Below are 18,263 nucleotides of genomic sequence, written 5' to 3' on the forward strand. Positions count from 1 at the left end.
AATCGCAAGAATGAAAATTTTGATGTTTCATTTTAAAATTGCGTAAATAGGAATTTGGATATATAATTTTTAAGACACTTGAACACAAATTATAATACTGGCTTTTAAATCGCATGAATACAGAACACTATGTGTAATATAAAATCGTGAAAATATGAAACACTCTGCTTGATCTTTAATTGCGTAAATAGGAGTCGAGATGTGTTATTTTAAATCACTTGAATGTCATTTTAAATTGCGTTTGCATTGGTTGGCGAAAGCGTAAAACTAAAACTTTTTTTTCCTCGGTAATACAAACATGACAAGTTTTCTTTGAAGAGATGGATTATATATATATATATATTTTTGTAATAATAAAAAGATTTCCGCAATTGTGACAAATTTTCTACGAAAGGCATTTGCTTGTTTGTGTACATTATATGGGTCTGATAGTATATGTAATAATTGTTGTAACTTGGTGTAATACAGTAAGTGTACCCTGATCATTTAATGTAAGTGAATTTTCTTTAAATATAATAAATATTTTTCAGTTAAATACTGAAATTTAAAAATTGCTTTGTTTTCATTTTTTAAAATATCTATTACATTTTAAGTTTTCGATAATTTAAGTTTTCAAAAATTTGAGGTTGGCTTGGTTCCGTTCAGCTTGAATTATCGAGACTCAATTGTAATTATCGTGACTCTACTAAAATTGTATAATCTATATTCATTAATTGATTCAGATCTTTAAATATATAACTAATATTTAGTTTGCCTGTAAAGTTTCTACTAGAAGTAACTTCTTAGCCAGAAAAATAATCTTTTATCAAAAGATTAAATGTTTATTTGACATCTGCATAAATAACTTAAAAACAATGTCAAGTATAGATATCATATTTTATGAAAATTAATTATCTCATAATTTGTTTTTTAATATTTTTACGTATAATAGATGCTTTGAATAGTTTTGATTAATTTTAAAAGTAGAATAAAAGAATACATACCTATAAATAACTAAGAGAATTCGCCGAATTAAGCCAACTTTTGGATGAATATGTTGAGTCAATGTGAAAACATTTTTTTTTATCAGTAAATTTTCCCAGACCAACAACAAACTATTATACATATGTTCCAATTACCATAGATACTGGAATTATTGTTTAAGAGGAGAAATATAAGCAAAGCTTCCTGAGGCTTGAAATAAATATGTTGATGAAATAAATGTGTTGATGAGATTCTCATTTGATTTTTAAATCATTGTTTTAGTTATTGAGCATTAAAGTAATTATGTAATTTGCAGCAAAAACTTGATACTGATTTAAGGAGATTCTTAGAAGAACATGACCATCAGGATGATAAAATGATTTCTTTACAAAAAATGGTGTAAGTATTTTAATAATTTCAAATTATATGATTTGAATAATTTTCCTGCGAAATGTTATTAACAAATCGCAACACCTCGAAATAACCACTCCTCACCAAGTGGCGAGTCAACAAAAGAGAATAGTGATTAATTAAACAACCGGTCATTTTTTTCAGTGTTTTTTTTTTTTTTTTTTTTTTTTTTTTTTTTTTTAAGATAAAAGTACATGATTGCAGAACGACTATGGAAAACGGAGTTTACATTAAAATGCTCAATGTCTCTTTAAAGGAAATTTGGTCAATTTTAGTTATTTAAGTTATTTGATAGGAGCTGTTCCAGTTTTATGATGGAGGTAAACTCATTGCATTTTTGTGAAGATTTTGGCCAAAAATAGAAATGATTTTTGGTAAATTGCATTTCTTATGTCATGGGGATTAGTTCCAAAGAATTTTAAAAAAAAAACTGTTGATTTATTTTTAGAAATATTATTATTAGATGGTCATCATATATCTAAAACAAAAAGTGTTCCCTTATAGGGATATATTCTCCCATCAAAATTTTCGTAAAGTTCATTAAACGGTTGGACCTAGGGTTGAAACCCTCCAGTCCTAACTCCAAGAATTCAAAATTAAATGTAATTTAATTGTTCCCAACAGACAGTTAAGAGCATGGGAAGAGATCCATAGCTGGCTATTTATCGGAAGATAAAATAACCAAAAATGAAGCCAACCTCCCATAACTAATATTAAATTTGAAATAAATTGGCTATAGCTTAATCGCCAAAAAGACTGTGAGAATTAATATAACCGTTTAACTGAAACATTATTGTGGTAAGAGAAATAAAGTAACTTAAGGAATAAATTAGTATGTAACAGTAAATTAATGAGTTTTACATTTGTATTGAATTAAAAAGTTAGCCGTTACATTGATTGTTAAGAAGAGAATAAAATATTCATATTTTCTTTTTATAAAATGTAATAAATAGTGAACAAGTGATTTAATTTAAATAAAATTATATTAAAATAATTAAAAAAATTTAATTTACGAAATCAAATAAATCTTGAAAGCTAGGAAATGTGCAATGCCTATTAAGGCATTACAGTCTTCTTTCAAAATTTTGATCCTTCTGAGTTCATGGAAACACTCATGTGGAAGAATAGTTAACAATTTACGATTTTAACGATTCGCATATTTCAAAGAGATGTAATGTATGCTTTAAATGTCTTTTGTCACAGATTTATATTATTTTTATTGCTGAATTAACTTTTTATAGCTGTAGTTTATTTCTAATATGATTTTTTTTTAAATATATAATTTAATTCAAGCAACAACAAAAAAGTTTTCAAAAGGTGGCTATTAAATAAATTAAAAAAACAATCATTATGAGTCACCAACAAAAAGGAGGAAAAAAATGGTTATTAAGTTATCGGAGTCTAGTGGCTACTAACTGACAATTTAAATTTTCAAGTCCGGATATGTTTATGGCTTGAAATAGCATAGCAATATTTTTGTCCGTGCTTGCTTTTATACATATTTTAATAATCTAAATATATATATTTTTTTAAGGCCTCAACTGCAGCTTGTTCATTCTGATGCTACTCAGTTATCTAGCATGGTTTCTTTTACTTCAGCTTTGGCTGAAAACATTAGTAGCAAAGTCAAGCAGTTAGATATCACTAGAGTAAGTGTATAAAAGTTATTTATGTTCATTTCTGATTTGTGTATCAAAATTATGTTATTCTTAATGACGAATCAATATTATACCATTCTCTAGTACCCATGCTTTTAATGATTTCTCAATACAGTGAAACCTCTGGGAAAGGCTACCTCTGTTTAGCAAAGTCCTTTATTTGCAACCACTTTTGGGAGGCACGAAATTTTTTCCATAGACTTTTGGGTTGAAGAGAACCTTTAGAAAAGACCACCAGAACCTTTTCCAGCGAATGGGCAAACCTCCGCATCAAATTCTTAAAGGAAGCACACGAAAATATGGAAACAAAAAATTTTAACCATTTCAAAGTACTTATTAAAATAATATACAAATATACTATCCTTCAAAATAATTATAAATATAACTATTTTAAAACACTTGAGTGCCACATTACAAAATTTCTGAAACCTTGATTAATAGTGATATATATTTATAGCTTTTCAACGACATTATGCAATCCTTATGAATTCATAACATTCCTTACACCTATCTTCTAATTCACTGGTGCAGCAGCCCTGGGTGGGCCCTGGGCTTCTTTATGAGTTTCTACCAACTGTCCCTTTGTTTAGCAACTGTTCTCTAGTTTTTAATTCCATACACCTATGTAATGGCCAAGGTCAAACTCTTATCTCATTAGTATTGTATTTCCCATCATGGCTTGCTTTGTGATTCTGAAAGTTATAAAAAACCCTTTTCACAAATTTGCTTCTTAAGCTTTGAATCAACTTGTATGCAAATTATTTGAAATACTGTCAAAAATGTTGAAAGCACTTTTGGGCAAAAATAATAATAATAAATAAGAAAATTGAAAAGTTGCTTTTTCTTATCTAAATTAACCAGGAAAATTATTAGATAATGGATGAGTCTTGAAGAAAAAAAACATTGAAAATTTCATTCTGACAAATATTGATTTTGATATTAAATTTCTTTCTTTCTTTCTTTTCATACTTTTTTTTAGAGCAGAGTTTTAGAATGTATGCAGAGAGTTGAAGACATTTTAGATTTAAAATTCTGTACAGATGGTGTTCAAACTGCTCTTCAAAATGAAGATTATGAACAGGTTTGTAAAACAGAATTTTAATTGCTATAATTATATTAATGTGGTACATTCAGTTGTTTAAGTTCACATGACAGAATGTTAGTTTACATTCAAAATCAAAAGTTTTTAGCTGAAGGAAAATTACATTAGTTAATATCTGAAAGTAGTTTAGTTAAAGTTTCTATTCTGTAAATTTTGTTTTAAAAAAAAGTTGTTTTAAGCATTAAAAAGACTGTAAAAACTTCAACTTTATGTTCCTAAAACCTAATTATATGCAAATAAAAATCATGTGTTATCTTACAAATTGCAGTTGCTTTAATTATTTGTATAAACTGATAAAAATCAGAGTTTATTGAGGTTTAATACACTACATAACATACAATGTTATTATTTTATTTTCAAATTTCCTTTCATTATTCTCAACAAGTAAAATAAAAATTTCAATTAGTTTTATTAATAAATAAGAGTGCTATAAAGCAGGGTTTGTTGATTTAAATCAGCTTGATCTAAATCACGATTTAAATCATGATTTAAATCAAATGATTTTTTTAAAAAAATCATGATTTAAATCAAATGATTTTTTTAAAAAAATCATTGATTTAAATCAAAATTTTTTTTATCTATATATATTGATTTTAAAAGTCAAAAAACAGTGTATTTAAATTTTTGATACTTTTCTTTTCTTTTCTTAATATTAAAATTTAATTTAAATAAATTGCTGCATTAATTAATTTTAGTTAATGAAATTACTTTTTTGGTGTGTGTTAAATTCCAACACATTTGAAATTACATTTTTAAAAATGTTTTGATTCTTGAGATTGAAAGTACAGATTAAAGTAAACATTTAATGCTGTCTTAATATAGACTTGCATAGCTGTAGAAAGTAATTANCTTCAAATATACTAAAATTGTCAAAACCAGAATTAAGTGGAAAAATCAAGATTGGTGTATAATAGAGGATTTTTTTCTTCAATTGCTTAGGTGTATTGATGTTGAAGTAAAATAGCCTAAAATATGTAATGGCTTTAACAAAAAAAAATTTTTTTTTAAAAAAAAAACACTTTTATTTTTTTTTACCATAAATTAATATACCATTCTATTTGCATATAATTAGGTGTTAGGAACATAAAGTTGAAGATTTTGCAGTCATTTTAATGCTTAAAACAACTTTTATTTAAAATCATTGATAAATTTTTGTTTTCTATGAAATTTTAATTTTCAATACCTGAAATCTACCTAGTACCTGGTTTCACATTCATCATCACAAATGTAATTAGATTATTGTATGGAAAATGTTACTTGCATGCCTTTAAGCATATAAGAAAGAGTATTGGATTGTTGAAGTGTCGTATAATCAGAGGTCAAATAATCTTGGTTCCACTCTAAATATTAAATATTTAATGATTGAGATTTTCTCCTTTGCTGCAATGAAGAAACCTGATTTATTGTTCTGGATAAAAATCTATAAAGAAATTTTTGATTTCTTGTAACAGTTTTTTGTAATAATACAGAATTGTATTGAACGGATACAGTAAAACTCTTAATTATCAGACGTGTGTACATATGACACTTCAGTTGCGTGTAACCTCTCTTAGGCCTGTAAAAGCATTCCAACACATGTTTCATCATTTTTGCAGTTGATAATTCCTAATTACTAGAAAATTAATAATAATAGTATATAATTGCAGTAGTACCCTATTGCTAGTAGAGAGATCATGTTGTTAAAATAGACGAAGTACGTACCACAAAGAAGGTCTGCTCTTCCTGACCAGTTGGCACATGGAGAAGAAGCTGGCCAAATCTAAAATAGATCGATGGATTTGAAAAAAACCTATTCTTAGGGACCAAGAATTGAGAAACACTAATGGGAAGAAGCTTGAGAAGGCTTAGGCCCAACCTAGGATGTTGAAACATTAAGTAGAAAGAAAGTTCCAAATTACTATTGCTTTTAAGGCTCTTGTGCCATATTACAGAGATTCTGTAAAATCAACAAAATGCAATACTGTATCAATTATATTTATAAAAGAAATGTAAAAAAGTGTTTTTTTTCCCTGAGTCTAAAAAGGCCTTCTGATTATCTGACACTTTCAATTTTCTGACATAAATGTTTGTAGGCGTCAGATAATCAAGATTCTTTTATAAATATGTTTACGATGCTAAACAGATTAATATGATTAATTTATCTTGAGTTCAATTTCAATTTAATTAAGTTCAATTTTGCATATGCAATAAAAATATATCTTGCATTCCTAGGCTGCTGCTCATATTCATCGTTTCTTAAGCTTGGATCAAACTGTTCTTAAAAGATCTGCTGCAGATAGTAATGAAGGTTGTACCATATTATTAAACCTTAATCTTTAATTACCATTAATTACTAATTAATTGCTGTTTATTATTTATATTTGTAGGATTATAGATTGACAAAGATTTTTTTTCAGATTATAAACTTCATGCTATCATGTATTTCAGTTATTAAATAATTAGTATTTAAATATTAATAAATATTAGTTATTTAAATTTTATTTTTCTCCTTCATATTTGTAGAATTTTATGTTGATAAAAAAGAATTTGTTAGTATATAAATTACATGTAATCAAATGTTTCGTTATTAAATGAACTTCTGCAAACCAAAAAATTTTTTTATCTTATATTGAATTGAAATAAAGTATAATGTATTAAAAGGGGTAATAACAATTACAAGGCTACAGAGTTGAACATTGGTAGTCGTAAACCCAAAATTGGGTCTGCTGTTCAACGACCGTTATAAAATTAAATAGTGTAATTTTTTGTCATAAATTTTTTGAGTATTTTCTTTCACAAACATAGCCTTAAATGTTTTGGTTCATAACTGCTATTCCCTCTTCAATTATTAATCTTATTCAAATTATTAATTTTATTCAAATTGTTGTTTTAATCAGGAATTATGAAAGAAAAAAATGTAAACTTTTTCTCTATAAATATGATTAGGTAGCACATTGGATGAGGCTTTTGAGCGTCTTCATGATGCAGAAAATCAGCTGAAAGCTTTAGTGATGAGGAAGTTTGATGAGGCTGTTAGAGATGAAGATGTTGCTTCAGTGGAAAGATTCTTCAAAATTTTCCCTCTTCTCAATCAACACAATGAGGGACTAAAAAAGTTTTCAACCTATCTCTGCTCTCAGGTATATGTTGCCACATTTATATTTCTAATAAACGAAGAAATGTTTTTGTTTTATTAATTTTATTCCTAATTAAGCTTAATCTTTAAACTTTTTCAATCCTTTGTAATAATGGTTGACGGCAGTTTTTAGGAAGTGGGACACAGTAAAAATTTTAAGAGTAAATTTATAATTCTGTCTAGTGACAAGATTGAACAAGTTTTATATCTGAAGGAAAGAAAGAAAAAAAATTCCCAACCAAAATGGTAATACAATTGAATCGATGTAACACCAGAAGAATTTTTTTTTTTAAAGTTAGATGTTAACAAATTAAAATATGAGTATAAAATTTAAATAGTGCATTTATTTGATAATATTCTTAACAAAAAGCAGCAATAGATAAGTTGTACTTTATTATCTCAAAGATTTCTGGAAGAAACAATTTATTGTTCTGATGCATATCCAACAGGTATGAAACCATGCAATTGTTTTATAACGAGAATAGATTAAAGTCAATTCTTTTAAACGTATTTATTTGTCCCTAAAATATTTTTTCAAATATTTAATTTTCTTTTGTTTTTATGAAATATTTCTGTAACAAAATGTCATTCTTTTACATGTGAAGTATAGGATTGTCTAAATAATGTAGTGCATGCAACAAAAGTATTTTTTTATTAATTGTTTAAGATCGTCCAATGTCCAAAGAATTCAATGAAAAAGTTATTATGTTGCGATTAAAATAGCAAAGTACATCGCATAAGTAGTGAATATTTAGTGCATATAACCTAATTATCAATGGAGTTTAGAATTAAGTGCCTTTAACAGTGTTGCTCACTGTCAGCTCTCACTTTTTGCGAAGTGCTTTTTAATGTCTGTATGTTTCGTATTTTTAATTAATTTTTTACTAATAATATCAGAATTATGCATCAGGTGCAAATATGCTTAGAGGCTGTGATATTTCAGAACAGTTTTTTAAAGGTATCTAATTTCTTAAAGTTTTATCAAAGAAAAGCACATTGCTAGTTTCTCTAAACGAAAATTCGAACATGATACTTTTTTTTATTAAAATCTTTTAAAATTGCTGTTATTCCAAAACCCAAGGTTTTAAGAACTTCCTTGTTTTTTTATTTCACACTAGGGGGGCTAAGTCCCCTGTTCTCTGCCTTTTATTAATTTTATGCTGATGACATCCAAAACACTATGGCAGTGATTCTCAACCTTTTATTTGTTGCGGCACACTTTTAACGATTTCGAAATTTGACGGCACACAATGAAAAAAATTAGATTAAAAGTTGTTTAATTACCTATTTTACACTGTGTTAAATAGTTTGTGATAATAATTTTGAATGGGAAATGAAATAATATATATTACAAAAGCACGGTTATTAAGGGATTAATTATTTCTTTCGACCAATATTTTATTAGTTAGTAGCATTTTTTTATTTTTTTGCTAGTTATTAATTGTTAGCTTGTTTGCTATAGTTATTAACTNAGCAAACTAGATTAATCTTAGTATCAAGGCAAAAAAAATTTGAAGTAGAAGTATATGTATTTAACAGGAGAAAAAATTCTAACTCTTTAGATGATAGTCTAAGGCAGTGATACTCAACCTTTTATTTGTTGCGGCACACTTTTAACGATTTCGAAATTTGACGGCACACAATGAAAAAAATTAGATTAAAAGTTGTTTAATTACCTATTTTACACTGTGTTAAATAGTTTGTGATAATAATTTTGAATGCGAAATGAAATAATATATATTACAAAAGCACGGTTATTAAGGGATTAATTATTTCTTTCGACCAATATTTTATTAGTTAGTAGCATTTTTTTATTTTTTTGCTAGTTATTAATTGTTAGCTTGTTTGCTATAGTTATTAACTGGTAGTTTTTTTTTTTACATTAATTGTCATTTTTTTGTGTTTTCTCGTTAACTAGTTTTTTTGCTAATTATTAATTGTTAGCTTAATTTTTGTTAGTTATCCCTTGTTAATTTGTTTTTTTATATATTTGTTTTTTTAGTTATCCTTTGTTAATTTGTTTATTTATTTCATAGCTTACTTTAATGATCAGCTCTTACAGCATTTTTTAAAATTGCTTGTCATATACAATTTAAGCACTTCCATCTTATTTTAAGATTGTCAGAGACAAGACAATCGCCGACAAAGATGTTCACGCAGTTGAAGCGTGGAAGAATTATAAAAAGTAAACATATATATACACTTATCTTTAATTTAAACTTTACTCATAATAAAAAAAAGCATTATAATTTTTATTGTATCATTTTTAATATTTGGCGGCACATTTTAAGAATTTGAAGGCACACAAAAGTGCCGCGGCACAGTGGTTGAGAATCACTGCACTATGGAAATGAATGAGAAAAATCTGGATCCCACCATGTGTTTTTCTGACCAATAAGAATATGCAGATAACAGTGGAAAACTGTGATGCCATTTTTATGTATTGTAAGATATACAGCCAAAAGTGATTTAGTCACTAACTAGCAAAAAGAAGAAGAAAAGAGAGAGAGAGAGAAATTGTACTTAAGTTGTGTTCTTGCCTATTACCTTTGTGAAGAAGGAAGTCCAAATCAATCTACATAGTGTGAATATACTGCCTAAAGCTATGAATGTTGACTTGGATTTTTTTCCCTTCAAACGTTAACGAGCTATTAAATGACTTAGTAATAACATCTCATTTTTGAAAGTTGCCTTGATCACATTTAGCTACATACCAACAATATATGTGTTGTAGTTTTTATAAACAATGTTTTTAATTAATATGTGGGCATAAAAGTTTTCCAGTTTTGTGATCAATAATTAATATGCTGTTCTTTATCAAATTACCATACTTTCTTGATTATTACATAATCTGCATTGCTTATGTTTATAATCTGCATTCTCTAAACTAAGCATTAAAAAAGGTTGCATTATCCAAACTAAGTTTATTTTTAACTGTTAATTTTTTTTCCGTAATAGATTGCAGAGAAATCTCAAAAGAACATGAAACTATCCCAGGGTGTTTCACAGTCTGATGTGAGATGGACTGTGAAGTATGCCGACACAGCAACTCTTTTGTTTGAAGGAATTGCCCGTGTTATTGAAATACACCAGCCTTTGGTAGAGACCTATTATGGTGAGTGTGCTAAAATTCCCGATAAAAATATACTAAATAGATTGAACAAAGCTTGAAGCAGTTATGCTGTTCTCAATAAATTCTGGAAAAACAAATTCAACAAAAATTAGAATTTTTAATTCTAATGTTAAATCTGTCCTACTATATGGATCTGAGAAATGGCACTGCAATAAAAATAACATGGAAAAACTTGAAGTGTTTATTAACAAACAACTGTTTAAGAAGAATCTTGCATATCAAGTCCTTCCATGAAATTTATAATGCTGAAATCCTTAGAAAAGCAAAACAGAAACCAATTGATCTGGAAATTAATAAACGTAAATAGATTCATCATGTTCTACGTAAACCTAAAAATTTTAAACAAGTTTTTGATCGGAACCTTCAGGGCAGTTAAAAAAAAGAGGGAGACCCAAAAATACTTGGTGTCTATTGTAAGCAAATTGGAAACAACAGAAAAGACATGAAAAGAGGCAAATTATCTGGCCACAAATAGAGTGAGATAAAAAGCTATGATAGAAGCCCAATACTCCAACTCGGAGTGAAAAGGAATGTAAAAAAAAAATATTAAAGAGCAAAAATTTTCAACGCAGTGACCACCACTAATAAAATCACTAGTTTATAAAATCAGCCACTTTTTAAAAAAATCAAATCTGCTAGAGCAAAATCATTGCAATTTAAAAATATGCTAAAAATCATCCTTTTGTAAAATAATTATACTTGTTTTGTAAATTTGAATTTTATACTGTAGATGTTTAAAACAATTAAAAACTCATCTTTTTCTGAATAATTAGAATTTTCTATTTTCTCACATTTTGAAAGCATATAAATAACAAATATCATTGTGCCTCCTATAAACAAAGTTACAGGTGTGTGTTGCGATTCTTAAAAAAATGGGAAGGTGATAATTATAGAAATATATGAAGCACATAGTATAAAGGAATGCAATTAAAGCTGTTTATTAATTTAAGAAAAGTTATAGAATGCCTATCATCATTCAACGTCAATGATTATCACTCATTTAATAAACTAAATCTGCCTTCAATGATATCAGAAAAGTGCTTGAGATTTTAAAATGAACTTTACAGTAAAGAAAAAGAAATATTGCATGTTGCGAAAAATTTCAAATTATGTAGAATCTTTTTTTTAAATTTTGTTAATCAAATAAATATGCTAGTTTTTTTAAACACTTCTGTAAATTCAAATTATACCTATTGTTTAATTAAAATGTAAATTCAGTAAAAATGAAATGTTAGTAAAGTTTAATTTAAAAATTATTAATCTCAGTTTATTAAATCAGCTGCTTTATAAAGTCAAATATTCTTGGAATGGACGTTGCAGGCACTGTACCATGATTTATCTCTTCTATCTATCATTGATTTTGTTTTAATTTCCATTATTTTACATTCAGCTTAATTTCCATCACAATTTAAGTTACCATAAATTATGATTACAACTATCCTGTATTTTTAATTTTCATATCTTATCTATTTTAATTTTATTCATATTTTTTAGCTTACTTTTTAAACAATGTTTTTAGGTCCTGGAAAGCTTTTTTCAGTGATAGAAATTATTCAAAAAGAGTGTGACAGACAGATAAAGCGTGTCCTGGAAGAGTTTAAAATGCAAAGAGACTTTAATAAAAAGGTAATGGAATTCTAACATTTCCTTCTTTTAAAAAAAAAGTGTTCGATCAGTTTTAAAACTTTCTTGTATCCAGTTTTATCATGTTAAATAATTTGTAATATTTTTGTATAGAGGTTAAGTATAGATGAGTCACTTAGTTGCAAAATTCATTGAAAGCAACATTCAAGTATTTTTGTTTCCGTGGAAATATCTTTTGTAACTGAAGTTCTTTTTGCTTCTAGTGAAGAATACAAAACAGAACTTCACGGAAAATATCTTTTGTAACTGAAGTTCTTTTTACTTCTATTGAAGAATACAAAACAGAACTTCAGGGAAAATATATTTTGTAACTGAAGCTCTTTTTGCTTCTAGTGAAGAAGACAAACAGAAAAAGATATTATCTGACTGTAACTATGTCTTTTGGATCCTTAATAGTTATTTTAACTTGTTTAAAAATTTAAAAAAAGAGGATGGTGCTGAAATGTATCCTTGAGACTTTATTTAACCATAATAATCTTTGTAGAATTATGCAAACACCAATTCCCAATTTGTTAGGTTATTAATTAATATTTTGGAATGGTTTTTATCTTATTTCAGGCATTAAAGTGTCTGAATGGAGCTTTTATGGAGTTAAATTAAAAAAATTTAATTTCCAAGTTTTTATATATATTTGTCTAATACCTTGTAACATATCTAAGTTTGAAACATTGTCTAATTGTTTCTTACATATCTAGGCAAAAACAGCAGCGGTTAATAAAGTTCAATTTTCAGAATGCATACCTATAGTTTTAAGATTATATTTGATAAAGATATCTTTTTGATCCCACTATGTTAATTCTACAGTAAAATTTTTGTTTAATTTATTTTGGGTAAATTTTGGCTCTCAACTAATCAGACTTGCAAATTTCTAATAACAATAGATGCAGGAACTCTAAAATAGTGTAAAAATTTATTTTTGCAACAATTTAGGCCATTTTTTTGCGTTTACTTTTTCTCATAATAAGAATTCCACTGTAGAAAGAGTATACTACTAAACGGAATGCATTATGTGGGTTATCATATAAATTATATTACTAAATTCACTATTTTTTTTAAAACACTTGCTTTAACTAAGCCATTGCTTAACTAAGCATATGTTTTATTTTAAATATTGATCTATTGCATTTGGCTTGTTGGTAGAGCTCCGGACTCTCGTTCATGAAAACCGGAGTTCAAATCTAGCCGGCCGAAGACTCACATGTAGTAAATGGTGACTAGTACACGTTAAATCTGTCAGGTCACAAAATCCTCCATGTTCCCATAACAAATTATACTTCAGGGGATACTGGACTGAAGATTGATGGTTTTCTGGTGAAAATTACAATCTATATATGAATGGATCCATCCTATAAACAGATGTGACATATGGTTGTGGTAGAAGTCGAATTCTTGGCCATAGATGGCGCCACTAGAAAACGAAAACAATCCCACTTCATGTACCTTAAAGGCCTACAATAACTACATTGACAGATGTGACGTATGGTTGTGGTAGAAGGCGAATTCTTGGCAATAGATGGCGCCACTAGAAAACAAAAACAATCCCACTTCATGTACCTTAAAGGCCTACAATAACTACGTTGCATATAGCTAACAAAAAAAAAATTCTTTTCGTGGAATTAATTTAAATTTATTCTTGCCTCTATCCAATGCACGATACATCTCTAATATCATAAAAATACAATTATCTTATTAAGTTCACTTATCTGATAGTTAATTATCTGTTTTTACATTTTTCAGGCTTCCTGTATTCAACAGTTAAATAAATATCCCCACAGAGCAATTGAAAGGTATTAAATTTTACACTCATATCCATGTAGTTTTTGACTAATAATTTATATAACAATCAAAAAATATTTTTGATTTTCTGAGACTATTACGAACAAACTACAGTATCAGATAGAAAAAATTTATCAGCCAAATATATTATTACTTCATGAAGATATTGTACTAGTGTGAATTTGTAACATTTTTCATAAAAAAATTTAAGATTTGGAAAAAATCATAGGTGACCTTAGAAAATGTTTATAAAAAAACTTTCTTGCTGAGATTTTAAAATGTTCAAAAACAATTATTAAATTTTTTATTTAAATTTAAGTTTTCCAACAATCTTTATCTTTATTCATTTTTTTTTAATGCCTTTGGTTTGGAATCATTCCATGGTTGTTCTTAAAATTTCGTAGCATGACTGTATCTTTTCACAATTAAAATACAAACAAAAAAATATTCAATAATTTTTTTATTAAATTTAAGTTTTTTTCAGCTACATTATTCCGAAAATTTTTTAGATGAGTCAATTTTTTATAATACTTTTTTTTAATTCAAAATAGTCAAAATCAAATACTGTGTAATGACCTCTTAATTTTATCCTGTAGTTTTCAAATAATATTGAATAGTATTTATGGTGAACCTGACATTATTTTACAATGACCTTTGTGTGTTTTCAGATTTTTAAATGCTTTTCATGTAAATATTTTATGTCATTTCTGAAACATTTTTTCACAAGTCTTAATGTATTTTCAGAATTGATCCCCGTGAACTAGATAGCCTTTTAGCAGAAATTACTATCTTAAGTACCCGAGCTCAGCTTTATCTCAGATTCATTCGACGAAGAATTATGGTGTGTTTATCCAATCTTTCTTGCCTCATTATTGCTGATTATTTTCGCATGTACGATGTTCATTTTTGAAATTTATTTATTTGTGAAGAGAAGTCTGAATCTCATAATTAACAAGCATATATTTCCATTAATTCTAAAATTCAGTCTAACTTGAAAAGGAATAATTTTATTTTGTTTTTCTCTATTACTACAATCTGAGCAGCTTTTTCTATTGAGTGATTAAATTGTAAGCTTATTTTGTTTTATTTTTATATGTTATTATTATTATGTATATGAAATTTGTGATATAATTTAATACTTAAAAAATATCTTAAATTTAAAAAGTATTATAGCTTCTGAAATACATTGTAAGCTTTTTTGTTAAAAGATATATTTATGTATTTAAAAAATTTTGTTATAGTCCTCGAAAATAAGTGTTTCGAGCACTACAACTTTAATAAATTGTGCAACAATATGGTGCTGCAGACATTTTGTTTTATCTTGACTACATAAAAAATATTATATACAACATGCTGTTAAATATCTCCAGTGATTAACGTGATCCATTTATGTAAAAATTACTAACCAACTTCGAAAAGGTCTCATGTCTGTGACAAAATTTTTAAGACACCAATATTACTCCTTTAGAATTGTCTTTATGTATCATCTATGTCCTAAACACTCCTTATAAAATTTTTCTCTGTATAAAAAATTACTGAAATTGAATTCTGATATTTTAAGTATTATTGCTTTGATTTGAGTAGTCACTTCTTGGCACTCAGGATTTACAGTGATTCCATCGTAAAACTATACAGAGTTTTAATAAATTTTTTGGTAGATACTGCTTCAAATTTTCTGATAGCTTCTTAAAATCCTGATAATTTTCATACAGTTTATTACTTCACTCAAAATTTAAATCATGCATTTGATTATTTGCTTTTTCATGTAACAATTCCATTTTTATGATTGATTTCTTACTGTTACCATTGATATCCACATGTTTTTTAAGAGGCTGAGATATTTCATACGATGTTATTACAAAAAATGAAATTCAAAATGCACATTTTGAATAATCACTTTTTGCTGCAGTTACTGGATTTGCGCCAATTTTATGAAAATCATTTGTTTTTTCGTCTGTTATTACTATTAATTTTCAAACTTGTTTATTATTTTACTTCTGCTATTTTATACACCATTTTTTGCAATCTTAGTATTTTTCATATGTTATTATTATGACATGTGTAGTTCTAATTTGCGCATTTAAGTCTCTACTTTTTGATGCGATGACTATTATACGATTGATTGATAACTTTATGTGTCAATTTGTTTATTAATTAGTTTGAATTCCTTAAGTTAATCAGTTAGACCTTAAATTTAGTTTTATAAACTATTTCAATATATTTTGATATTTATTATTTAAAAAAATGATTTTAATTTGGAGAAAATTTTATACCTAAAAGAAATAATAATTAAAAAAAGTTGTATCCTGGGGAAATATTAGGCTCTGAGAATTTTCTGCACCCTTCCAGTATGGCTTAACTCTTTCAACACGACTTTTGCAGGATTGTTATTTAAGTATGAAAAGCAGTTTATGTTAATGCTGATATATTAAAATAAGTATTCTATGAGTTTAAAGTTTTCCACTTTTCCCGGAAATCTCTTGGGACAATGTGTCTCAGTCGTCTTGAATATTGTAAATGTACCTGTATATTGCAAAGAAATAAATAATGAAAATAATATAAATGCATAGAATTAATTATTTTGATCAGAAGTTATAGAAACCAGAAGTTGCCATTAAAAAAAATCCAAAAAAAAACTCAAATTTATCTTATATTTTTATCACTAATGGGATATACTGTCCCACTGATAAGTACGATTGAGACCATCTATCCCACAAACCAAAATGTCTTCAATCTCATACTAAATAGGAACAATTATTACTTAATAATAACAAACGTAACATTTTACTCAAAATATGGCTAAAATATAGTTGTACTTACCGCAAAATATAACTTCATTTGAAATTCAAATTGCAAACAATTTCCAATTGCTAACAAACTGTGGAATAATTTTTGCGCTGCTGAACTATTTCAATTCTTAGTTGAAGTATAATTTTATATTTATTATATTTTAACTTACTATATTTTATGTGAATAAATGACATCCATCTACTATTATAGCATTACAACATCATTGAGCATTAAATATTTTGTACACAATTCTTATTTTTAGCTACTCCAACTTTTTATTTAAGAGAAGGTTTTTTTTTATTCATTTACTTATTTTTGTACAATTTGGCTTTTGTTTTGAAAAATCAATGAAAACTAAAACTTTTTAGTTTTTTATTTCTTGTAAATTTCAGTAAAATGTCTTGTTTGCAAACTGTGACAAAGTATGATTTCTTTTTTTCGTTCTTTAACTTGAAGTTTAAGAATTTAAAAATATCGTCATTATGTAAAAGTTTTTCTTGAAAGTTTCAGAATTTGAATAAAGACTGTTTTACCATAGTAATATCTAAGAGTGAAAGTGCAGCAGTTTGTATAAATTTAAAGGAAAAATGCATAACTGTTCCTATTGTTGTATCATTCTTTTGCCTATTTGATGATAACAAATTCATATGTTAATTTTTTGTTTCTGTCAATGCTTTCTTTTTATTAAACAAAGTTTAATAATTTAAGTATTTTTTAGTCGATAGTATGAAAAATGTCCTAATTGTGTCCGCCTTTATTTTAGGGAGATATTGAAATTTCCTCTCCTAATGAAAAACAAAGAAAAGGTAAGAAAAAAAACCTCCTAGTAGAATAATTAAAGTGTTTCGAGCAATAGAATGGTAAGCCACATATTTTAAATTGTTTAGAGGAGTTTTTTTTTCTTCCTTTTTTTAAAAAAAAAAAACACCAAGATTTCCTTGACAACAATGAGATGTTTCTATGTATTGTGCTATTGAGTATTTGAAATTCCAAAAACTTAAAAAGTGCCTTTCTAGAAACAAATATTAGATTTTGGACATAAAAAACAAATAAAAACATGCAAATAAATTAAGTTTTTTAAGAAATTCTTTTGATTCTAGCATTGACACCCTAGGTCCAGAAATTATCGATTGAAAACAAATATCAAAACTCATCTTTGTCTGAATTTTATGAGAGTGTTCTGCTTTCGATAATTTGGGTAAATTTCCTCATGGGCTGTTTTCCAATTTTGACACTACTTATTTGTGTGAGAAAACGCTCTTCAAAGTAAAGTACCCAAAAAATTTTTACAAATCAAGTTAACTGATGAGCATCTTAAATCTCGTTTAGCCGTGAGAAGTAAATCTGAACCATGTTTCCTCGAAGGGGATCGAGCGTTCACCTTCCAATGAGGCGAACTGGTTTCAAACCCCTGCTGTGGGCTGACGTAAAATATCCTTAGTGGTATATGGATCATGGGTTAAAGTCCCCTTGCCATCAAGCTAACCGTGGGAGGTTGTCATGGTTTTCCTCCATGCAACGCAAATGCGGGTTAGTTCCATCAAAAAGTCCTCTGCGAAGGCAAATTTTTTCCAAGACTTGATCCAAGACATTTCCAGGATTTCCAGGAGGATTGGATTCAAAATTACAAGGCATTATTGAACATCGCAAGACAATTGAACATTAGTAATT

The 18,263-nt window shown here is 27.2% G+C and overlaps 1 protein-coding gene across 1 annotated transcript in view; it reads left to right on the plus strand.

The window, feature by feature from the left end:
• Nucleotides 1-18,263, plus strand: part of LOC107451240 (conserved oligomeric Golgi complex subunit 4) — a 38,757-nt gene that overhangs the window by 642 nt on the left and 19,852 nt on the right. Inside the window, exons 2-11 of the mRNA XM_016067278.3 lie at nucleotides 1,280-1,362; nucleotides 2,909-3,023; nucleotides 4,012-4,113; nucleotides 6,346-6,421; nucleotides 7,060-7,253; nucleotides 10,208-10,364; nucleotides 11,902-12,008; nucleotides 13,764-13,813; nucleotides 14,547-14,643; nucleotides 17,356-17,398. Coding sequence (XP_015922764.1) covers nucleotides 1,280-1,362; nucleotides 2,909-3,023; nucleotides 4,012-4,113; nucleotides 6,346-6,421; nucleotides 7,060-7,253; nucleotides 10,208-10,364; nucleotides 11,902-12,008; nucleotides 13,764-13,813; nucleotides 14,547-14,643; nucleotides 17,356-17,398 — 1,024 coding nt within the window. The remainder of the gene's footprint in view (nucleotides 1-1,279; nucleotides 1,363-2,908; nucleotides 3,024-4,011; nucleotides 4,114-6,345; nucleotides 6,422-7,059; nucleotides 7,254-10,207; nucleotides 10,365-11,901; nucleotides 12,009-13,763; nucleotides 13,814-14,546; nucleotides 14,644-17,355; nucleotides 17,399-18,263) is intronic.

This window comes from Parasteatoda tepidariorum, chromosome 10, assembly GCF_043381705.1.
Source record: "Parasteatoda tepidariorum isolate YZ-2023 chromosome 10, CAS_Ptep_4.0, whole genome shotgun sequence".
NCBI lineage: Eukaryota > Metazoa > Arthropoda > Arachnida > Araneae > Theridiidae > Parasteatoda > Parasteatoda tepidariorum.